General features: G+C 48.0%; 1 protein-coding gene across 7 annotated transcripts in view; it reads right to left on the reverse strand.

The window, feature by feature from the left end:
- LRMDA (leucine rich melanocyte differentiation associated) overlaps positions 1–25,226 on the reverse strand; it is a 1,782,822-nt gene that overhangs the window by 1,653,843 nt on the left and 103,753 nt on the right. For 4 of the 7 annotated variants that reach the window (XR_009497876.1, XR_009497874.1, XR_009497875.1 and 1 more), the window contains exon 1: positions 1,602–1,834. The exons of 1 other annotated variant lie outside the window; for it this stretch is intronic. Coding sequence is in view for 2 of the 6 variants with exons in the window: in XM_059899184.1 (XP_059755167.1) it covers positions 1,602–1,631 (30 nt within the window). In the remaining 4 variants the exon portion in view is untranslated. Of the gene's footprint in view, positions 1–1,601; positions 1,837–25,226 lie in introns of those variants that run through there. 2 more of the 7 variants (XM_059899184.1, XM_059899185.1) reach the window with 2 other exon arrangements.

Consider the following 25,226-nt stretch of genomic DNA (forward strand, 5'->3'; position numbering starts at 1 on the left):
TTTGAGAAGTACCATGTGATACACATTCAAGGTGCTATATCTTATAATGGCTGCAAGGGGGAGAATGCTAAAAAGACCCTAACCCCAGGGCCACCACTCAGATTCACTGATCTAGGTGGTTTAGAATACGGGACACTAATGACCCAAGGGCATTTTCCCCAACCTGCCTGCTCAGCTCCTCCCCTGGCAGCTCCATCTGTTTAGAACTGTCCCTAGGGACCCAAAATGCCTCACCCACAGGTCAGTGAATGCCCTTGGGCAGTCTGAGATGTGTTAAAAGCAAGGGGCGCAAAAAAAAAAAAAAATCAAGTTTGGGAAACAGGTGAAGAAAAAGGGAAAGGGAGGCACAGGACGGGGCAGCCCTACTGCCAAGTCTTCCATGAAGCTGGAAGAAGCTACACCCAGAGAATCCTGGGTCTGAAATGCAGAGACCTAGGTTCTGGTGGGTCAGGGACCCTGCTTGGGCAGAGGCCCTCTCCTCCAGCCCTTCCCTTGGCAGCCTTGTTAACTCCCAGAAAGCCCCTTTTCCCTGCCAGCTAAATAAGATGCATCATTTTAACCTCTTTCCCAGGCTGGTACCTCCCTGGCCTGCTCCCTTCTGAACTCTGAGAAGGGGAAACCTTCCCTTAGCCCAAAAGTAACCTCAAAATCTAATTCTGCCTGACACTACCTGCCTTAGGCAATCCAAGGGGAGAACTTCAACACCTCAGAACCATTTCTCTAGGGTGTGCAGGGAAAGGTGGGAAGGAGGAGGGCTGGCTTAATCAGAGTTTAAAAGGGACACCTGGCTTCTCCAGCAAGTAAAAGGCACCTGGTCCCCACAGTGGCTGAGTCCATTCCTCCAGCAATGACTAAGAACACCTAAGGCTTCACTACAGGGCTGGCAGCAAGTAAAGCTGGGTGTCTATCACCTCGGGTTGAAACTGGAGTGTTGCCATTCCCCATGGACGCCTGTTAAAGAAATCAGGTGCCGAAATAAAACTGGAGAACTGTAGCCTTCTACCCACCTCTGATTAGGGGCCTAGGGTCAGAAGCCGAAGCAAGTCTGCCGCAGAACCCCCCAACCCAGCGCCTGCAGGGATGCATCATGATTTTCACTGTCTTTCATAGATTCCTTCCTCCATGGCGTAAGGGGGGGGGGGGAACCCATAGCTACAATTTATATTCTACAACTGCACTGGTGTACAGACAAATATATTAAAACGTTTCTTTAACCAAGGGTTTTTTTTTCTGGTTATGAAAGAATTAAAACTTTTTTGTGGGCCCGGAAAAGTACCGTGGGCTGTGGGTACTACCCACTCGGCCTGACGGGGAGGTCCGCGGGCTGGCCCCTGGTCAGTGGGCGCCGGGGCTGGAGGGGACCCGGGCGACCTGGGGGCCTTCCCCCCTCCTCCCACCCAGGAGGTGTGCCAGGCGCAAAACCGAGCCTGTGCTCACCAAACTCGGGTAGGCCTGGGCAGGGACCCACTCTCCACCTGCCGACGCAGCCCCCTGCAGTGAGGCAGGGGGCCCCGTCTAACCTCGGGACGCCGCTCACCCCAGGGCTCCCTCCCCCGACCGACTGTGCCGAGGCGGGGGCGGGGTGGCCCCAACAGACTTACTTGAGCTCCACTGACCACAAGCCCAGCCATGGCGACGGGGCGGGCGCGCTGTACCAAGTGCGGAGCGCGGAGCAGGAGCGCAGCGGCGGCGGCGGCGGACAGCTCGGGCCGGCTGTTAGTTCCGCACTGGGTGGTCAGCTGACCCGGCGGAAGCCCGAGGCGCGGGCCGGGCGTCGGAACCTCGGCTCAGCTGTGCGCCCGCCGCCCGCCCTGGGCCGGGCCTCGCGCAGGTGAGCCTTGTTCAGCGCCCCGCGCGCCGCAACAGGTGCCCGCAGCGCCTGCGCCCGACTCACTGGCGAGACCGCCGGGCTTCCGCGTGCCCCGCCCCCGGGCGCCCCAGGACCCTACGGCTCAGGAAGGGTCAGGGCAACAGGAATAGCGGCCCCCATCTCATGCCCAGAGCCCTGGTGCGTTGGTAGGGGCGCACTGGGGGATGGGGGAGCAGGGAGGTCTCCCATCACGGGCTCCCCATCGCAGCCGTTAGCCAGGGGCGTGTGGAGAGCCAGGACTTTCCTCCATGTCACAATCCGGATTACATAACTGTCCTCAACTGCAGGGAGGAGGGGCACCTTGGTGGGAACTCCTCTCCCCAACTTTGAGGGGAAGAGGAGAGTTTAGAGATTGAAAGGACACCTGATGGGGTGGAGTTTCCATTTGCATGGGGAGCAGGAGGAAATTGAATTTTTCTATAAATAAACCACTGGCTCAGCTAATAGCACCCCACTTGACAGGAATACGCCCTGGGAAGAAGAGCTGAATGATGTCCCCAAATTTCAGGCGTCCCTTATCCTCTCTTCTCACAGGGAAATGTTAAATGTGAGGCTGGAAGTCATCCATGGATGGGGTCAGCTCCCCACACACACCTTTGCCTCATTTGGAAGTGAGGGGTAGCCACTGCCGCCTCCTGTCTGCGTGAAGTTAGGCCCAGGGGACAGGTAAATGGAAGCTCATGCCTGTTCTCAACTGAAAGGACCCTGATTTTCTCCATGAGTATTTTTGCCTTCATATCTCCAGCACCAGGATGCACAAAGCTATCACCAGAATCCAATTCAATGTCACACTATCAGCCGTCCCCTACTGCAGCTGAGAGGCAGCCCGGCCTTAACTAGCCTCTCCATCCTGCTCCCTTCATACCAATGGGTATAGGCACCATTCAAATAGAGAAGGGAAAACTGGGTCCTCACGCACCAGACTCCAGGTCTCACAAGCATTCCAGAGACCTCAACTCAGTAGACCTATTGATGATTGTAGCTCCCCATCTCCATCAAAGGGGGTGTTCACAGGACTTTTCATTGGTCCTTGGGTCTAAACAGCACTTAGAAGGCCCTGGTTGTGCAGCTGACGGTGATGATTATGATAGTGGTTCAGCATTTTGTGGCCATCATGGTTCTCTCTCAGGCCTGGTGCCAACGCACTGTAACGTGAGCCTGTATTGTCATCATTCCGATGAGCGGGGTTGACCTCTGAGGGTTGACCCGCCTGCCCTTCTCTCTGCTGGGAGGAGCGGACACAGCAAAGTGGAGCTGTAAGAACACAGACTTGGCTGTGTTTACCTTGGTGGGTTCCAGGAAATGCTTGCAACAAAAGGCCCCACAGGCCTAAAAAGAAAGCTTGCCCTCCACAGATAAGGGGGATCAAAGGGAATCTTCTGAGGCCTCCTGCCCCGGGCCAGCTCCTTAGGCTCCTCCCTCATTCTCTGCTGGATGCACCCTCTCTGGTCCACTGTCCACTTTTGTCTGCCTTTCCTGCCTGAAAAGGAGGAAGTGATACTCTACCCTCCCCGGGGAACTTTCCCCTTGGCCTTTCTAGATGGGCTTTGACCCGAAGGAGAGAACATGTGGAAATAAACTGAAACCTACTCAGAGATGAAACTGGAACCCCACCCCTTCCCCCCACCAGGAGGAGGGTGCTCGAGGTCATCTCATCCACGCCCCTGCCTCCATACACGGCTGTGTCTTCTGAGCATAGAAGGTCTGCTCTGCAGACCCTATCCACCAATGACACCAAAGTGAGCAGGGATCTTTGCCACCTTTCCAAACCCCCTCACTGCTGTTCCCTTCTCTACACAGCCCCAGGGCGATCATTCTAAAAGCCTGATTTGACCCTACCTGAAATCTTTCAATGGCCTCCTCCCAACCTAATAATACAGCCCCAAATCTTGAGCCCAAAATCATCAAACTCATGTCCCTCAAGATCTTTTAAATCCCATCAACCTTTACCTTTCCTGCCTCCTTTCCTGCTTCTCCCATCCTCTGCTCACCTTTTAGTTGTTGGTTTTGCCTAGAATGCCTCCCCAACCGCTCTGGTCTCCACTAAGTGAACACATCAGGAAGGCCAGTTGACTGTAGGGAAGAGGGAATTGGGAAATCACAAAGAATAAAGTTCAGGATAGCTCAGATTAAAGTGGACTTTAATGTTAGAAATGTATATAAACTGATGACAATAGGGAGCTATTGAAAATTCTTGAGCAGAGTAAAAAAATTTTTTTTTTACTGAATGTAGTGGGGGAGAGCTTCTCTAGAAACAGACTGGATTCACCTCTCCCTACTCCCCTCAGCTTTAGGAAGTTCGTCTTCATAACAGAGGGACAAGGAGAAGGAAGGCAAAGGGGAGGGAGAGGAGAAGGAGAAAAAGAATCTGTATCCCTGGACCAAGGAAGATTGGAAGAGCGGGGAGGGGACATTCTTCCACCTCATCACCTTCTTGAGCAAAAAGGAAAATTTAATAGAAATAGCAAAAGGTAAAAAAGAAAGAAGGGAAATTATAAAGAAGAGAAAAAAATGAAATAGCAAAAGGTGAGTTTCTTTAGGTAACATGATCCTCCCCTTGGGAGGGGAGAGAGCAAGCTGAGATACAGCTGGCCCAGAAGTGGGCAAATGATTCCTTTGGAATACAAGCAGTTTACAAAAGTCAACAGGGGGAATGAGTCTTGTTGGGGTTTCTCCCTGAACACAGCTCTTCCTGCCCCGGCCCCAGGAGCACTGAGGGAAAGGGAAAGTTCATGCAGTCATCCGGGTTCTTCCTCAGTCCCCTCACCCCATTCCTCAGCCAACAGAGAGGGAGCTGCAGGCACCCACTGCCTTACCCCATTTATACCATAGCCCCTCTGCCCCAGCTTCCAAAGACCAGGCACTGTGCCAGGCACTGAGGGTACACATGACAGAGATATACCCTTTAGGAGAGGTTCATGCTTAGACATTTACAGTACTATGTCAACCTGAAGTGCTGTAATTGTAATCCTGTTTTCTGAAACCAAAATTGAGACATGTAGCCCAATATATATATAGTACACTCAAGAGGACCACAGAACAAAAAGAGTTCAGATCAAACCTGGGCTGTGGTGGCGCAGTGGTTGAGAATCTGCCTGCCAATGCAGGGGACACGGGTTCGAGCCCTGGTCTGGGGAGATCCCACATGCCGCAGAGCAGCTGGGCCCGTGAGCCACAATTAGTGAGCCTGCGCGTCTGGAGCCTGTGCTCAGCAACAAGAGAGGCCGCGATAGCGAGAGGCCCACGCACCGCGATGAAGAGTGGCCCCCGCTTGCCACAACTAGAGAAAGCCCTCGCACAGAAACGAAGACCCAACACAGCCAAAAGTAAATAAATAAATAAATAAATATTTAAAAAAAAAAAAACCTGGGCTGAATTCTGGAGTTCTAACATGCGTATATGGAGAGTGAGAAGGCTCAACACATATAACTAGACACTTCCTTATTGCCCTTGATGAAGAGGGCAATATTTTATTCCCACTGTCATCTTTGTTATTATTATTATTCTTTGGCAGAAGAGACCTTTTCCCCGAGAGTCCTTCCTCCATCACATTCCTGGGGATAAAAAGGAAGATCCTGTTTATTTCCAATCAAGGGAATTGATTCTGGGGTCTGCCAGAACCAGCAAAACAGGAACTGATTCCTTAAATCTTCCAACTCCGTGCATTAGCAGCTGAAAGAAAGACAGGGCCAGTTAACAAAGTTTTATTAGCATTCCTCTCTATCCTGAATTTCTGTTCAGCCTGACCTCGTTCCTTCCAGGCTCAGCCCCTGAGCAGGTTAAGATGGTTGCTGTAATTAATCACGCCCCAGCCCCTAGTTCAGACTCACCACATTCAGATTTCAATTAAAAAAAAAAGCTGGATGTCTGCATACAAAATGCTCTTCGTTGCCGAAGCAGCCTCCTTTCAGCCTAAAAGAAGGAGTTTGGGAAGTGTAGGAAAGAGGGAAGGTTTCCAGGGCCCTCTCTGCAGTTTGTGCACACGTGTGAGGGGACTGAGGATGATCTATACTCCAAAACACCTCTCCGCTCTCCCAATCTGAACAATTAAAATTTTTAATATATATTAAATGCAATCATAATGTCTGGCATAAGTATTCGTTGCACAGATGTTAGTTTATTGTTACTATTTACTATTATCATAATTATTATTACTATTATTAATTCTCAGTGCCTCAGATTTCCCTTCTCTTTAGATCTTAAAAGGTTCTGTTGTCGTCTCTCTACTAAAATACAAACATTAGCAAGGAGTGGGGAAGTGAGCAGGTTTGGGGAAGGTGAGTGGGAAAGGGGCTTCTGCTTTTCTTCTGTGATTTTTTTGCAACATGCAAATACTACGTTGTAATTAAAAACAAGAGAGGAGGAGACTGGCGTGGAAAAGGCAGGGGAAAAAAAGAATTTACAAATGAAACTGCCATCTGCTGATTTCTTAGCATTATTTTCACAAATCCTGAAAACAGCAATGAGAAACTAATCTTATTCCCCAATTTGCCTGGAACTTGACAGATACTCTAAGTCCTTAGCTGGGCTCAGGAGCAAGGTCATCTCTGACTTGGGGAGAGGGGCTCATATTGGACTTTTGAGAGAGAAAGGGATCCTTGACCAGAAGAACCTGTTCAACTTTATATTGTCCAGTGGGGAAGAAGGGAGCAGTGTCTAAGCCCCAACTACCCTTCCAGAATCCCAGCTTGGCTTGGAAAGTTTCTGCCACTTAGAGGTTGAGGAACCTCCCCCAACCTCAATTAAAATATATGGAACTAACAAGAGAAAGACAAATATCATATGATATCGCTTATACGTGGAATCTAAAAAAAGTCTACAAATGAACTTATCTACAAAACCAAAATAGTTACAGATGTAGAAAATAAACTTATGGTTACCGGTGCGGGGGTAGGGAGGGATAAGTTGGGAGATTGGGATTGACACATACACACTACTATATATAAAATATATAACTAATAAGGACCTACTGTATAGCACAGGGAACTCTACTCAATACTCTGTAATGGCCTATATGGGAAAAGAATCTAAAACAGAGTGGATATATGCATATGTATAACTTTGCTGTACACCTAAAGCTAACACAACATTGTAAATCAATTATACCACAATAAAAATTAAAAAACAAAAGAATCATGACACTTTCAGCATATCACTTAAAAAAATATATAGAACTCAGAAAATGACATTCTGATTCAGTAGGTGGTGCCGTAGCATCTCTATTTTTCTCAAGTACCTTCAAGTAATTAGGATTTGTGATCACCCAAATTCACTGCTTCATCTACTCCAGCTACTGATATGGAAACCAAGGCCTAGAGAGTAGAAAGGAATTACCCAAGGTCACCCAGCCAATGAGCAGCTGATCCCAGGCCAGAGCTGTGATCTTCTGAACAAAACATGATTCCTCCTATGTCCCAATAAGAACAGGATAAAGAGACGGGAGGAGTGCCAGAAAGATGCCATTTCACATCTAATCACTTCTTGTCACGTTGTAACCATTTTCCTCATGTGGAGCCCCACGCTGATGGATCAGAAATAACATTTTCAAAGTTATATCTGCAAGGAAATGGCTATTAATGTTCTTCCTCTCCTTTTAGAGTGCTGAGGAATACATATTAATTTTCTCTCTACTTATATTGCCTATTTGCAAATTGTATTCACCACCCAGTGCTCCAATTTGTCCTACCCCTGAAGAGATTAGGATGAATAAATGTGTTCCTGGAAATAAAAGAAAAAATTTGTCACTGAGATTTATTTTTATAATTATTTACAGGGATTATTTTAGAATATATGGGGGGGCAATAATAATAATGTGCATACGAGGGTTCTGGCATGATTTACCAGTATTAATTTAGCGTCTTTTCCCACTTCTTCGAAAGGAACCCCAGCTCTCTCTGCAGCTCTGACCCAGGGGCAAAACAGCTGTCAGCTGCACCTGGCACCACCACCACCAGCATCCGAGGCTGAGGGTCAGATGAATGGCTGGTCAAGCCTTTTAGTGGCCAGAGTCCTGGGTTCAAGACCTAGCTTTGCTACTAACCAGTTGGGTGCCCACAGAGACTCTTTCACTCCTAACATCTTCAGTTTCCTTAAATGTAGACTAACTGATCTAAGGAGCTATTTATTACTAAAATAAAAACACAAGTAAGTATGTACAGCTCCCCAAAATAAGGAGAGCGAATATACTCATTAGTAAATATTTAGTAAGCACGTACTATGTGTCAGCACTCAGGGTAGAATAAGGACCAAGACAGATACGGTCCTTACTCCCATGAGGTTTACATGGAAGACACAGGTAACTAGCAGATAAATAATATAAGTTCAACTCTGTGAAATACATAATCTCAGATAGCGTTGACATGTGCTATGAAGACAAAAGCAGACAATGTGAGAGAGAGTCGGGGTGGAGATGCTAATTTAGATACAATGTCCAAGGTTTCTGCTAGAAGTTCAGAGCCTTTCTCCTGTGAAATCCTGGATGAGCAGAGCATGGACCGGACCTCAGCCCCACTCACAATGCTTCTGTGATGCCCAAACCGCACAGCTTCAGACAGCTGTGGGGTGTTCTGGGGAGGCTTCTCTAAGGGGAGCAATAATTGAGCTGAAGTCTGAATAATAAGATGGAACTAGCCATGAGAAGACTTGGGAGAAGGGTTTTCCAGGCAGAGGGAACAGCAAATGCAAAAGCTTTGAGCGTTCTCTTAGTCTTGTGTTGTTGTGTTGTCGTGTTGTCACTTTGCTTGTGCTTGAGTGGTGAACTTGAATTCAAGTGCTTCCAAGGGTAGAGTCACCCCAGCCAGAAAGATGAGTATCCCAGGACAACTGCATCAGGCTTTGGATGGCTCCTCAGCTCCAGAGCACAGGTGGGCTGAGACCTCAAGATGCTGCAGCCGGAAGCAGAGACATTCACAGGCACACAAAAGTTCTACAGCCCTATAAAGCATCTGCAATTTTCTTGGAGAAGAAAACACAGAAGAATCACTAACCTTGATACATGACCGCACTGGCACAGACTGTCACAGACGCACAAATGCACACAAACACACACGTAAGTGCATACACAAGAGACACATGCCAATGCTAGAATCACGGGTTCCATCTCATGGCTACGATCTGAGCCCTGAACCCCAATCCGAGACACACCCTGGCCGCCCATCTACTACAATAGCTACTACTGGCCAGTAGAGAATGCAGACACTTTAGATTGTTGGTACTTGGAACCCAGAGGGTTTATAACTTTTCCTGAGGTACTGGAAATTCGTTCATTCAATTCATTTATTCAAAAATATGTATTGAGTGCTGGCTGTATGCTTGACACTACTCTGGGGACAGAGCAGTAAAGAAAACAAAGTTTCTACCCTTGTGGAGCTCTCTTTCAGTATGGGGATAGATAACAAACAAGTAAATACAGAGCATGTCAGGTGGTGCTAAGTGAGAGAACAATACAGCAGAGAAGAGGGATAAAAAGTGCCAGGGGTAGATAGGGGGATCAAAAGGCCCCACTAAGAAAGTGATATTTAGGCCAAGACCTGTGGGAAGCAAGGGAGAACCAGGTGGACATCTAGGGGGAAAATGTTCCAGGCAGCCAGAACAGCAAGTGCAAAGGCCCTGAGGCAGGAGGTTGCTTGGCAGGTTTGGGAAACAGCAAAGATGTCAGAGTGACTGGGGTGGAGTAAGCAACGGGGAGAATAATAGTAAATGAAATCATGGGGCAGGGTGTAGGGCGGGGATGGGGGGGGGCAGATCATCTATCACCTGACGGGCTGAAGTTAGGACTTGGGCTTGCACTCCAAATGAGATGGAGAGGCTTGAGCAGAGGACCCATATTTTGTAAGTATTGTTCTGGCTGCTGTATTTAGAACAGACCAGGGACAGGAAAGGGCAGAAGCAGGGAGACCAAACAGTGGGCTATGGCAGGAATCCTGGAGACAGGGAACAGCACCCGGGTGTATCTTGAAGAGGGCATCAACAGAATTTCCTGATGGGTTTGACATGGAGAGTATGAGAAACACAGGAATCAAGGATAACTCCAAGATTTTGACCTGAGCAACTAGAAGGATGGAGCTGTCACACTGAAATGGATGAGCAGATTAGGGGAAGGGGGTAATCAGGGGATCATTAGACCTGAGAAGTTTGATATGACTTTGAGACATATAAGTGGACATGTCAAGGAGGAAGCTGAACATATGAAAGTGAAGGAAACAGATCTGTACCAGAGTTAGAAATTTCAGAGTCCTCAGCTTTCAGATGGCATTTAAAGCCACGAGAGAGGATGAAAAGGATCTGAAGATTGGGCCCTAGAGCACTAACAGTCAGAGGTCAAGGAGAAGGGGAGGAACCACAGAGAGACTGAGAATGAGCAGCTAGAGAGGTAAGGAGAAACCAAAAGCAAGTCAGGCCCTAGAAACCAAGAAAAGAAAGTGATCAAAGAGATGGAGTTCCAACATAATGACCAATTCAGCCAAGGATCATCAGGGGATGTCGAAAGCATTGGGTGAACAGGAAATTCACATGGTCTCAAAGTATCCTCCCACGGATTGCCTATAAATCACAAAGGGGAAAACATACCTTTACAGTGAAGAGATCTGGCGGTCACAACCTACCCAAGAGCTCAAACTTAGCATCTCCAAGGGTGAGACAACCTGACAATACAGACCTCTGATGTGATACAATAGTAAGTACACACCACCCACATACTATTCTTGCCAAAACGTTTGGCCAGAATCTACTCATGAGGAAACAGACAAATCCAAAAAGTGGAACATCCTTCAAGACAATAGTTCTAACTTGGAAGGTATTATGCTTTGTGAAATAAATCAGACAGAGAAAGACAAATATTTTATGTTATCACATATATGGAATCTAAAAAATAAAACAAACTAGTGAATATAACAGAAAAGAAACAGACTCACAGATATAAAAGAACAAACTAGTGGTTACCAGTGGAGAGAGGGAAGCAGGGAGGGGTAAGATAGAGGTTGGGAATTAAGAGGTACAAACTACTATGTATAAAACAAATAAGCTACAAGGATATATTGTATAGCTCAGGGAACACAGCCAATATTTTATAATAACTATAAATGGAATATAATCTTTAAATTTGTGAATCACTATACTTACATAATATTGTAAATCAAGTATATCTCAATAAAAAGAGAGAGAGAGAGAGAGAGAGAGAAAATGGGACTAGACTGTCCAAAATGTCATATCATCAGGGGAAAAAAGGGGGTAGGGAGGAATGTTCTAGATTAAAATAGACTAAAGAGACATGACAACCAAGTGCAATGCATGATCCTTTATTGGCTACTGGAACTGAGGAAAAAGCTAAAAAGACATTTTAGGGCCAATTGGGAATATTTAAAGTGGAACCGTTTGATGATATTACTGATGATATTAAATTAACATTACTTTCCTCAGGTGTGCTAATTGTATTGTGGTTTCATAAGAGATGTTCTTTCCTTAGGAGATGCAAGCTGAAGAAATTAAGATAAACATCAAGATGTCTACAGCTTGCAAATAGTTCAAGGGGAAAAAAGTGTGTGTGTGTACATGCGTGTGGTGGGGTACATGTTACATGGTAGCATGTTAAGAGCTGAAGAGTCTGGGGGAAGGGACTTGGCCATTCATTATCCTGTTCTTTAAATTTCTTAGAAGTTTGAAATTTTTTATAAATAAAATGTTGGAATAAAAGAAAGAAGGAGTGATTAACTTGTCCAGTGCTACTTGAGGTCAAGTAAATTGAGGACAGAGAATTCACCACTGGATTTAACAACAGGGAGGTCATTGGTGACCTTGCAGATGGGGAGAGCGCGGAAGAGGCAGGCAAGGGCCAGATCATAAAGAGGTATGCAGGCCTAACCGTGACCACAGTAGGAGTAAAGTGGTCACATTTGTGGTGCAGGGCAACTGGTCTCACAGTTGTCGGGAGGATGGATTAGGAGGGGGAGAGCAAGCACAGGAAAATGTCCTCACAGGCTCTGAAAGTGCAGCCCCACTCTCCATGAAGGGTGGTGAGGGCCTGAAGGGAGAGATTGCAAAGAGACTGCGGCCCAATTGCCAAGACTTGATGTCTGTTTGGGAGTCGAGGATGAGGGAGCCAAGATGGTGCCATTCACCAAAACACCTGATTGGGAGGGGGCAGGGGGACTTGATGCATTTAAGTGTACATGCATTGCGCCCTCCTGAGGGACGCAGCAGATGGGACACCCTAGGATCAACATCAGCATGTGACAATAATGTAAATGCAACACTTTGAGGACCTGGTGAATCATGCCCCCACTGCACTCTGTGCATCTGATATCTGAGCCAAGCCAGGACTTCGGGTGTGACAGTGACCTGGCGATGCCTTTGTTCATAAAGTCTCCTCGTCCCCGGGAGCCCCTATCCCAAACCCCTTCCAAGCGCTGCTCACCTTTTTGGCAAGCTGTCTCCAATGCTCCAGCTCTCTGCTCCGGGGTCTGAAACATCATTGTATAGCCTCTCCCATGTGCCTGGCATTAATGCCTGCTATTTGGTGTTGTTATGTACATTTATTTCTGTCCCTGTCTTCCCAACTAGGTGATCAGTTCCTTGAATGTAGGGAACCCAGGTTATATCTCAAAATATTCCCAGCCTTGCCCAGAATAGGCGATCTATAAACTGGGAAGAAGAGAAGGACAGAGGGAGGAGGACGACAAAGGCCAATGCTTAATATTCCCCCTAAAAGCTCACCATGCTGACTCCCAGACGTGGGGACCACTTCTACCGGTGGCGGTGGAGTTACTTAGAGGCCACTGCTGCCAGCATCCCCGATTCCTGAGTTAGAACCCCTGGTAGGAAGCCTCCCTGAAACAGCCCACGGTGCTCTCTCCCAAAGCTGTTTGCAGTAAGTGACTCACCCAATTAAGAGTATCTACATAACAAAGCCTCACCAGGCTGCAGAGGTCACGCAGACTGTGAAGTGTGTCTTTAGTGCGGAGGGAGAAGGTTCACTAATTACCAGTCATTTCCACCCCTCAAGAGCCTGTCAGCCTTTGAGATGCAGGGGATAAAAGAATCCCCAAATTCCCACCCCACACCAATCACTCCTCCCTCCCCAACCCTCCCCTGCACTTCAAACCTGTGACTAATAAAGTGCCAGGGATGGGCCTCTGCCCACCTGGCTCAGCGCCTGGAGGAAGGAAGGAGAGGAAAGAGGTTGCCTCTGATTGGGAGCATGTTTTAGTAAAAGGAAACTGGGAGGGGCGAGTGAGCAAAGAGAGTTCTAACGGCGCTGCTGCGTCGCCTCCGTTAAACAAACAAAACTTGTATTGTTTTATCTCGATTTATAAAGGTGATAAATGTTTGCAATAGAAACTACAGGTAGGCAAGAAGAAAGCTAAAATCACTCACTATCCCACCCCCTACGATGACCAGTGGTTGGTCACACCTTACAGCCTGCTTCCTAGGTGACATGTATTAAACATGGGTGTGTGCACGCTCCTGCTCTTTCATAACCAGTTTTTTCATTTAATGAAATATTTCAAATGGCTTGCTCCATGAGCACACAAAAAGAAAGCCGGCAGGGATGCTGACCTGGGCTAGCAAAGATGTGTTTGAGCATCAGAGCAGAAGAGGGAGGCATTGCCAGAATTTCTGAAAGCTGAAGGAGGCCATTGTGAGGCAGGAAAGAGCCCTGACCTTTGGAATTCAAATGACTTCCTCTCTACGAACCTCAGTTTCCTCATCTGTAAAATGGGAGTAACACTGCATGCCTTATAGGATTGTTGTGATGATTAAGGGAAATCTTGGTTGTGAAAGGACTATACAAGCATTGGACATTTTATTCCTCGTTTTAATAGGCATTCATTCGTGGGACTTCCCTGGTGGTCTACTGATTAAGACTTCGTGCTTCCACTGCAGGGGGCACGGATTCGATCCCTGGTCCGGGAACTAAGATCCTGCATGTCACAAGCCATGGCCGAAAAAAAGTGTTCATTCGTGCCTTTTTTTTTTTTTTTTTTTAACTTAGCCCTTGGCTAGTCTGTGTTGGGAATAAAAAGAAGGCATCTGGTTCAGCCTTAGAGGAGCTTAAAATCTAACTGGGAAGTTGAGCATACACATATGCAAATACAAAGTTAAACAATATGAATAGCTAATAAAAGATATCATCAATTAGTAGATAATTAAGTGCCAGATGAGTGGCACAGACAGCACTCCAGGGGTTCAGAGGTAAGAAAGAACCTGCCGGATAATAATAATAACCACTTAGAGCACTTCCTATATGCCAGGCACACACGTGCATTGTCTCATTTCATTTACCCACTGACCTATGAGGTAGGTACCATTATTACATCCATTTTGCACAGGAGGAAATTGAAACCTCAGAGAGGTTAAGAACCCTGCCCCAAGTCACACATCTAGGAAGTGTGGCAGTGTGGAACCAAGCAGCTGGACCCCGGGGCCCACCACACTGAAGCCTATGATCTACTCTGATGGAGGTGGGGGAGGGGAAGCTGAGCCCTGAGCTGAATGGTACAAGAGGGAGCCTTAGAAGCAAAGATGGGACTGAGGAGGGTGGCCTGGTGTGAGGGAGAAGGTCCCAGTCTGGCTGGATGGCTAGTCTGCACAAACAGTGGAAGCTTTCACGGTAAGAAGATTGAAGGAGAGGAGCTAAGGCATGTGAAACTTCTTTTTGGTAGAAAACAGGTCACCTAGAAGGGCTTGAGGCAACCGAAGGTCCAATCAAAGCAGTTTTGGGGAAGTGGGGCTGGGAGGAGACACCTTAGGAGGCTATTAGATGAAGGTGAGGAGGACTGAAGCTGGGGCAGAAGCACCCAGGGGTAGGTGGACAACCATCCTTCCTAGAAAGCCCTTGTTCCTCTAGTTTTTCACCTCTGTGACATTTTGAGCTCATCTACATTTCATTCCCATAAGCTCTGGCCTCCTTTTGGCATGTTTACTAACTTCTTTGACACTTTGGTTCTGCAGGAAATAGCTCATTCATTCATTCCATCAGCTCCCACGTCAAAGGGAGAATCAATCTGCACAAACTGGGGGTTAATTATCATTAAAAGGGAAGGAGGCTGGAGATGGTGCTGATGATCTGGCAGAGCTGACCCTCCCCAGACTCCCCAATCCCCCCAGCCTCTCAAGCCCGGTGGGGGACCAGTGTCCCCATATCTGCCAGCTGCTCAGGCCACTGCTGCCACTTCTCACCCCACACCCTACCATCCCTGCTGAAGGGGCTGGTCCCCCCCCCCCCCAGCGAATGGCAAAAAGACTCCCTTTTCTTCTGAAGAAGCAGTACGGGGAGACTGAAAACATGGCAAGGCCTTTGGCTCTTCAAGCAAAACTTAGAGAACGTGACAGAAGAACCACATGGTAGAAAGAAGGTTCAGTAGCAAAGGTGGGGACAAAGAAAGAAAAAGCTTTGAAAAGGTATTCATGTAACCAATATTTATTGAATATTGTTGATGTACATGGCAGACTCTGCAGGGAACAAAAGCAGGGTGACATCATTTGTGCCCTTAATGCTGTGGAAAAGGTGGCGGGGTGTTGGGGGGAAGGAAGGGAAGAAGCAGAGCTAGAAATAGAAAAAGAAAGAAAAAGTAGAATAAACACTGAACCCAGAGACATGAAGCATCCTGGCCAAAGTCAGGGGTTGGGGAGAGCGCAGGGCAGTGTGGAGGGGAAACCTTCTACCTCTTCCTTGATTCTACCCTGTACTCACACATAAGACCTCAAACACTTCAGGCCACCACCTGGGCAAGGAAATGTAGCCCAGAGGCGTTCCCATGCCACTGATTGCATTCCACAAACATCTTTTGAGCACTCCAAAGTGCCAAGCACTTAAGCTCTTGAACTCTGCTGAGAAGAATCAGAGGTGATTGATTGTCATCTAAGGTGGTTGATTTGACAGTGTTCTTGATGCCTTAGAAACTTTAATCAGACATACCCAGTGGCACTGAGGCTTATGGGGACAGAAGACTAGAAATGAAAGGGAGAAATTCTGTACATTCCCCCACCAGATGGGGATAATCTTTCTTTTCTCACTGGGCTTTGTTAAGAGGTAAGTAATGTAGAGTTATGAGGCTACATAGAACAGTATCCAAGACACAGTAGGTATTCTATAAAATCACCTGAACATTATGATTTCTCACTCAATTCTGGCATGACTGACTCTCATTACTGAATTTACCAGTTTTTCTGTTGAAATCGTTGCCTGGCTAGGTTGGAGGTATTCAGTCAGGCTGCTTGGTGTTGGGGTCCCCACCACTATTACCCATCCTAGGAGCCCATGGGCACAACTAAGAAGTAATCACCATCATGGGAATGTAAGTTGGCGCAGCCACTACGGAAAACAGTATGGAAGTTCCTCAGAAAACTAAAAATAGAGCTACCATATGATTCTGCGTTCCCACTCCTGGGCATATACCCAGACAAAACTATAATTCAGAAAGATACATGCACCCCTATGTTCACAGCAGCACTATTCACAATAGCCAAGACATGGAAACAGCCTAAATGTCCATCGACAGAGGAATAGATAAAGAAGATGTGGTACATATATACAATGGAATATTACTCAGCCATAAAAAAAGAATGAAATAACGCCATTTGCAGCAACATGGATGCAACTAGAGATTATCATACTAAGTGAAGTAAGTCAGAAAGAGAAAGACAAATACCATATGATATCACTTATATGTGGAATCTAAAATATAGCACAAATGAACCTATCTACGAAACAGAAACAGAATCACGGACATAGAGAATAGACTTGTGGTTGCCAAGGGGGAGGCAGGGAGGGAGAGGGATGGACTAGGAGTTTGGGGTTAGTAGATGCAAACTATTACATTTAGAATGGATAAACAACAAGGTCCTAATATATAGCACAGGGAACTATATCCAATCTCCTGGGATAAACCATAACGGAAAAGAACATAAAAAAAGAATGTATATATGTGTAAAACTGAATCACTTTGCTGTATAGAATTCTGAATAATTGTAAATTATTCAATTCTGAATAATTGTAAGTCAACTATACTTCAATTTAAAAACATAAAGAAAAAAGAGAAGTAATCACCATCAGATCTGTTTAGAAGCCACCCAAAGAGCCAGGCTATGGCAAACCAACTGATATTCTTGGTTGTGAGTGAGAGAAACTGGCTCTGGCTAACTTAAGCAAGAAAAGAAATCTATCAAAAGGATATCAGGAAGCTCCGAAAATCAATATGAGGACTAGAGACCCAGACTTGGGAAATGGACAAGAAAGGAGAGCTGGGAAATGGGGGTATCGCTGGTCATGCTACTGCAACAGTCTGGTTAGGCCACTGCCTGAGCGGCTGCCATTATCACACTGGACATGGCAGCAACTGGCTAGTTGCTCCACTCTGCCTCCCCTAGAGAGTCAATGCCATTGCACTGGGCTCAATGCTGCTGCTGAGAAGGGTTTCCAATCCACCCCAACCCTCTGCTCACCTCTTGAGGAGCCTCAGCTATAAGGGACAGGGAGGAGGATGTGGCCCCTTCAGCTTACGTAGGTGGAAGCAGGTCCTATATTATAACAAGCAGGAAGCAGGATTCAGATGCTAGGTAGACAAAAGAGGTAACACTGAGGGTTAAGGGTATGACCAGACTTAACTCCAAGTTACTTTGGAAACCCATACTTCAAGAACGTTTGAAGGCAAGACTCTAATAGGCTTCTAAAACTGTTTTGGACCACAGTGTGGTATTCCAATAGTGGTAACACCAATAGAGATAAGGTTTGCCAAAGGGGACAGGTAATGGATATGTTTGGCTGCAAATATAAAAACCCCCAATTTCACTGACTTAAACAAATAGGGATTTTATTTTTCTAATATAACAAAAGTTTTGGAGGTGAATGATTGCTAGAAATGGCTCAGTGTCTCAGAGACATCAGGATTAAGTCTCTCTCTGCTATTCTCTTGGACTTTTCCTCATGGTCACAAAATGGCTGCTATGGCTCTGGATATCATATCCAAGTCCATGGAAGGAAGAAGGGAGAAAGAAAGAAAAGGTCAAAAACAGCTGCATCATCTCCTTTGATCAAGAAAACAAGAATGTTTCCCAGCACTCCCCCTCCTTCTTTGCCACAGCCTTACTTCTACTTGTGCTTCATTTGCCCAGACTGGGTCATGTGGCCATCCCTAATGGCAAGGATGATTAGAAAAAATGAAAACAGTATTGTCATGATTGGCCTCCACCAATTTTGAACCACTGCTTAGGCCGGGCACACCGCTACAATGTTAACGTGAGGAAGAAGGAGGGAGGTGGATATTGGTCAACTTATCTAAATTCTGGTATCAGATTTGGGCATTGCAGGATCAGAAGCTGGACACACGAGCATGGGGGACAAGGGCCTTCCAGGAAGAGGTGACAGTGGAGCAGAAAAACACAGAGCATGTAGAGAGAACATTAGATTTGGCTGGGGTGTAGGCAGCTGCACTTTTGGTAATCTATCCTATAGAAATAAAATCACTGATTGCAAGGATATAGACCCAAAAAAATTGTACTAGTGAAAAAATTCTGAAAACAACCTATAGGACCATCAACAGGGGAATGGCTGATGAAGTGGGGTATATCTACTCTATGGAATACAGACAGTCCTTGACTTACAACGGTTTGACTTACGATTTTTCAACTTTACAATGGTGTGAAAGTGATAGGCATACAGTAGAAACCATATTTTGAATTTTGAATTTTGATTTTTTCCCGGGCTACTGATATGCAGTACGATACTCTCCTGATGCTGGGCAGCAGCAGTGAGCTGCCACTCCCAGTCAGCCACATGATCACAATGGGAAACAACGGATACATTACAACCATTCTGTACCTGTACAACCTTTCTGTCTTTTCACTTTCAGTACAGTATTCAGTAAATTACATGAGCTATTCAACACTTTATTATAAAATAGACCTTGTATTAGGTGATTTTGCCCAACTGTAGGCTTATGTAAGTATTCTGAGCATGTTTAAGGTAGACTAGGCTAAGCTACGGTGTTCGGTAGATTAGGTGTATTAAATGCATTTTTAACTGGATGATACATTCAACTTAAGATGGGTTTATCAGGTAACCCCATCATAAGTCAAAGAAGATTTGTACTATGCAGCTAAAAAACATGAAAAGATTAGCTCTCCATCTACAGACTCATTTTTTACTGGGAAAGAATGAGCAAGTTGCAGAGAACTCTAATATAATCATTTTTGTATAAACAAGCAATAACATAATAGCTCTATACATCTGAGTGTAATTTATATGAGCATGGTGAGCATGGAGAAAGGGATAGAAGTTACACCCCAGGCTGTTAACACTGGATATCTCAGGAGACAGGGTGGGAAATGGAAAGGAGATTGGTGAGATCATGTTTTTCTTTATGTATCTTTGAGTGCTTTACTGGTTGAAGTGAATATAGGTTTCTTTTATAAGTTTGGAATGCAACTTAACCAAAGCTGTTTAAAAGTAGTTTAGAACTAAATTACGAAGAGTCAAGTGTTGCATGTGGCAGCGGGAAATCACTGAAGATTTGGGGGCAAAGGAATGATGGGATCAAGAAAATTAACCTGGCAGGAGGATGTATAATACATTAGAGGCAAGAGAGGCTGAGGATACACAGAATAATTAGAAGGTTTTTGCAGTAGCAGCTCAGCCAGAAGCTAATAAAGGACTGAACTATGATAGCAATAATGTGTGATGTGAGGAAAAGGGGGCCCAGGTACAGCCTGGGGACACACATGCGTGGATGTTAGGAGTGGTCATATAAGGGGGGTGTCTCCATTACATTGTGTCAACCAACACATCTTGCACTTTGAAAATCAGAATAAATGGCTGGAAAACCATAGTTGTTTTTCTTCTCCAACATACTTGAGCATTGACTTGTTTGATATTTACACTATATGACTCAAAATAATCATTATTTTTCCATAAGATTTGTGTTATCTCCCTTATTAAACTGAGAAAACATCTTGGGATGTGAGACAATAAAGAATACTTACTGGTAGCCCCCCAAAATGAAGTGAACCCCCAAAGTTATCATTCATTCAGCACAGTTGATGGTACTTATGAATGCCCTTTTCTTATTCATCCCTTGAAGGAATAGCCCCAGTCTCTGACCCTTCGGCGTTACCATCCAGTGAAGAGGAGAGGAAATGCTGTGTGCTAAGTGCTCTGAGAGAGGGTTATACAGAAGCCCTAACCCAGTACCAGGGGGGAATGTACAGGAAAATGGTATGTAAGCTGAGACCTAAAGGCAAAGGAGCAGTGAGCCAGGTGAGAAGAAGGACAGAAGGTCATTCCAGATAGAAGGAAAAGCATTAGCAAGGTCCTGAGGTGGGAAGTTGTATGGCACATTTGAGTAACCAAAAGGCAGCATGGATGGCAGGAGCTCAGGATGAGGGGCAGTAGGAGACAGACAAAGGCAGAAGGGGGAGCTGAGGCAAATTAAACCTCAGAGACTTACCAGTCATGGGTTCAACTTGATTCTAAGAACAATGTGAACCCAGAAGCAAAAGCAGAGGAGAAACATGATCTCATAGTCTTTGTTGTTGTTGTTTTAATATCACTCTGGCTTCTGAAGGGCTGAAGGGCTATGAGGAAACAAGCCAGGGTGCTCAGTGGTCCAGTTTCCCCATCAGGCTGGGAGCTGCCCAGGAGTTGAGTTGAGCCCAGCCCCATTTATACCTTTCTCCTCCTCTGTGTGGGTCCCCCTCTTGCTCAGCAAGGCCTCAGCTGCAGATGGATGCAGTTAACAGGCCAGGGAACACTCGAATAAGGTAAGTAAAAGCCCAGCAAGATTCCCCCCAGAGTGATGGGTTGGGATGCTGGGGATCTGAAGAAAAGAAGGGATGAGGATATGGATGAGGATATGGGAGTGAGGCAAGGCCTATTTCTCCTCTTCATGCCTCAATTTCTTTATCTATAAAACAGGGCATTCATGGTACTTACCTCAGAGAGTTGCTGTTCTTAGCGTCTGGCACAAAGCAAACGTTCAAACAGTGTTAGCTTTTGTTTTTGACCTTCCTGAAAGACAGGTGGGACCCTAGGGGACGGATCTGTATTCCCTGCTGTCAGAGGGGCAACTGATTGGATCCTGGAGCATGTTTGAGAACCCCCTTGGCCACGCAGGTCTCAGGACTACCAAAACACCAAAGTTTGACAAAGTCTTACCTGAGCGTTTGGGCCAAGGTATGTGCTTGTGTTCCTATGATTTAAAAATCCTTACATACAACCCTAGGTGGGGAAAAGAAGCTGCCCACTGCCCTCCTGCGAGACCCGGGTTGTACGCCAAGGCCTCGGGTACCAGCCTGAGACCCAGGGTCCCAGCCGGCGGGGATGGAGCCTGGCGAGCTGGGGGCGGGCCGGCGCCGCGGAGGGGCGGGACCGGCACTGCAGCCCGCGGTCCCGCCCACGGCGGAAGTGCCGCCGGGCCCGCCCCTCCCTCCCGAGGCAGGTTCCCCTCGCCCTTCCCCCGCCTCGCTCTTCCCCGCGCAATTCGGCTCCTAGAGCTTGTTGGGCCAGGGCCTCAACACCAGTCCGAAGAGGAGGCCCCGGGTCTGAATATCTGGCTGTCTCGGGTAATGTTCTCAGTCCCTCCCACTCCCCCGCCCTCGCTTCCATTCCTGCGTTACCGGCGCGGCCGCAGGCGCCGCGGGGGACCGCACAGGTAAAGACTTGGCTAGTGAGGGCGCAGGTGTGGACGGGCAGTGGAGAGGCTGATGGCACGTGCCCGGCTTTTTTCCAAAGCGACTGTATTGACAGTGGGGTTCGGAGAGGGCGGACGCAGACCCCAGGAGCGCAGCACAGCACTGTGGAGGCAGAGGGGGCGGGACTGAAGCCCCCAGAGCTTAGGGGCCGGGTCATTCGTGTCCCCGCGTCTTGCGCAGGCTCCGTTGTGCATGAGAGGTGGTGAGCTGGTTGGGTGGGGGGCGGTTCGAGGCCGCGGCACCGGACGGTTATCCCCCACCAGCTCCTCGAGGTGACTGGGGTCTGACAGTCGCCCCGCCCGGGCGCGCAGTCTCAGGTTTGCAGAATGAAAATCAATAAAACCGATGCAATGGCAACGAACACGAAACACGTTGGGTTGTTATTATTTGAGTTTGTTAAATTCTTTTTATTTTTATTTCTTTTACTCCCTTCTCGGAAAAGGTGGCTCTGATCAGAGCCTCGGAGACGGACGCAAAATGCCCCCTGGTCTCCCGGCAGTGGGTGGGACCCCCAAACCGCGCAGACTTCCCCGAGCGGCTGTGAGGGGTCCGGCGGCGGGAGGGGAGCCCCCGGTCGCTGGGCTTCCGGATACGGCTTTCCTCCGCGCCTCATTGTCCGCACTTTAGGGCGCTGGTGCCCCGCCTCTCCATTCGCGTTTCCCCAGTTCACCACCCCCACGCCCCAGGGGCCGCGCCTCCTCCCCTCCCCCGAGCTCTCCCCGGCGCTTTAAATAATGATATTTGCATGCAGGGAGCGATTCATAAATATGTCAGGGCCGGTGAAATATAGGCAACATTTCAAACTTTCTATTTAAAAAACATGAATTATGGCCGCGGAAAATGTGTTCCCATTTAAAGGCGATACGTAGTATTTGGTGTCTCGTCCCCGGGCCCATCCATCACGCAGACAATAAAGAGAGTTTTTCGCCCTGACACCCGCGATTTATGGGCGCCCTTCTCTGCCCTCATCACTCACCCGCCGCGGCCGGCCCGGCGACAGGCCCCGTGGAGAGACCGGCGGCCACCTCCCCCCGCAGCCCCGCGCGCGCATTTTGCGCCCTCGTCAGCCCCCCAAGACCACCGCTCCCTAGGGGAAGCTCTTGCTCTGGGAGGCCGGCGGTGATGGTCTGGGCAGCCAAGTGGGAGCCGGAACCACACTCATCCTCTCACCTCCGCTCAAGCCTGTGTCAAGGCTGGGTTGAGCGGGCCGACAAGCGGCCTTGCGGGCCGGCTCTGCGTCCGGGCCTCGCCCGTCAAGCGCGGCACCGCGCGGGGAAGTTTGCAGGGCAGGCAACGGGAGGTTATTTACGTGCGGTTTCGAGGTGAGGGAAGAGGGCTGGGCAGGGGGCTCTCCAGGGGGGCTCCTTCTGCCCGGGGCAAGGCGAGTTGGTCCCAACCTTTCTTGAGCCCGGCTGGGCGCACGCTTCTGGGTAAAGCTTTTTCTGCAACTTTTACAAAGCCGCCTCTTCCCTGGTGCGATTCCCACAATCACATCCTGGGCGTCCGAGGCACCTTGGAAACTATTTTTACGGACAGAGGCCGAGAAGTTGGCGAGAAATAACGAGGGGGAGGTGCCTTCCCTCGCGTTTCGCCGCGGACCAAGCTCAGACTCCCGGTGCCCTCTTCGCCCACCGCCCCACTTTGCGCGCGCTGTCCTCTGAAAGGTACCACCGAATCTCTGCTGCAAACTTGCTTCGTAGAAAGTTCGAGCTTCATCTGCCGTGGAATTTGCTTTCAGTTTTCGCCCCGGACGGACTCGGCCCGGCGGGTTCCCGAAGCACAGGCAGAGTTGGGGGACTGCCAGGCACTGCCGGGCAGCGAGAGGCTGCTCGGCCTGAGCGCGCTGATAGTCCAGCCTCCCTCGGAGGCCAGACCTGCCGCCTTATGAGCACGAGGAGCCATCTCGCGTCCCGTGCTGAGCCGATGCGTCTCCGTACACGGGAACCGGGAGCCGTTTCCTGCTGGACGAATGCGAGCTGTATTTATTCGGATACAGACAGCGCAACCCGCAGCCAGAGAAATTATGTCGATTCTAAAAATGACAAGGTTGAATTTATTAGATTAAGATTCATGTGTAAGTGCAGGGAGATGAAAATTATACAAACAGCTCCACGTCCAGTGTGAACGGAAGATTGCTTCCGGCTTCAAGGGCATGTAACATAACATCTGAATATTTAGATATGTAGAGGGATATAAAATATTATTAAATTCTCGGTGTGTGCACATATAGTTAAGTTGGAAAAATTCTAGAGCAAGTGTCATTTTACAGCCCCTGCTTGGGTGTAATCTGGGCTCGAGATAGTACTTATGTCCAAATAACCACCCAGCAAATATATCCTTTAGCCAGAGTGAGTTCCGCATCGTTGAGGTGTGCGGTATGTGTACCTCTTTAAATATCCGCGGCGTGGCATAAGTGAAATAAATACATTTAAGAAAAGCAGGCGCGCAGATAATTAAGCCACTGTACTGCTACAATATTTCTGGGTAAGGAAATAACTATTCCTACTAGGTCGGCTGTGGAAAGTGCACACAAATGGGGGGCTTTCGGGACTGCGTGGTAGGGGCCACGGGTTCTGCAGCTCCGGGAGCCGAGCACTCTGAGGTGGGCTCTATTCCATATCTGCTGCCTCGGACCCTGGCGTGACTACTGGGAGAGGCTCGGCCCGGACAGCCAACACTGCTGGGCCTTGGGGGTTCTCCCTCATACATACATTGAGAGGGAGACTTTCCGAGGCGCTGAACCCAGCATTTAGGGTACTAAGGCCTGAGATCCTGCGGGCAGCCGCTCCCCCTCAGACACTTCAACCACCCCCTCAATCCCGGCTCCACCAGGCCAGAGCAGTGACCATTTGGGCCTATCGGTTTGGAGCAAGAGCGCAGAAAAGGGTGGATCGCGCTTGATTCCGAAGCATCCCAAAGCTCAAAGCCGGAGGCCACCGGGAAGAAGGCCACGATTTCACACCCGTGAGGAATCCAGGCCCCACCCGGGCCTCCGAACGCCAGTTTAGGCTATAGAAGCAGTTATGTGGGCGTTATTTACTTATGAAATGTTAGGCACCCCCTCACATACTCAGTGCCGAGGCCCAGATGCCCTGTGGGTCTCCCCCGCGTATTTGCAAAGCCCAGGCAACGCCACCAGCTAGGTCAGTGACGTTGCAGCTGTGAAATTCCAAGACAAAATACTAATTCCAGAATAGGGAGCTTGCGACCGTCCACCCATCTCACTGACCTGGTCTCTCTTTTTTTCTCACCCCTTCAAACGCACCAACCCTTAAACAGGCGTAGAGCTTCTGAGAACCCCTGCGTGGGGAGAAATTAGGAAGGACTTGGTCCTGAGTTCCTGGGAACTGCACACACTCCTGAGGCAGCCCTGCCGCAGAGAAGTAACCCGGGCCCTGAGAATGCCCTGTTCAGCTAGTGTGGTTGCGCTGAAGTGGTATATACGGTATACTGAGAGAAGGGAGAGAGAATAGGAAATATTCCCTGGCTAGTAGGAAAAGTATAAATGAAGAGGAGGGAAAGGAAGAAAACGGGTAGGGGGCCAAGAAAGAAGCTAGAGAGGAAACAAAAAAGAGTAGGGGGGGGGGTGGGGAAGAACCAGGGGAAGCGAGCCGAGAAGAGTGCAGGCCTTGGCGACGCCCGAGGACCAGGCCAGGCTGTGGTCCTGGCAAGC

The sequence above is a fragment of the Balaenoptera ricei genome, chromosome 16 (assembly GCF_028023285.1).
Source record: "Balaenoptera ricei isolate mBalRic1 chromosome 16, mBalRic1.hap2, whole genome shotgun sequence".
NCBI lineage: Eukaryota > Metazoa > Chordata > Mammalia > Artiodactyla > Balaenopteridae > Balaenoptera > Balaenoptera ricei.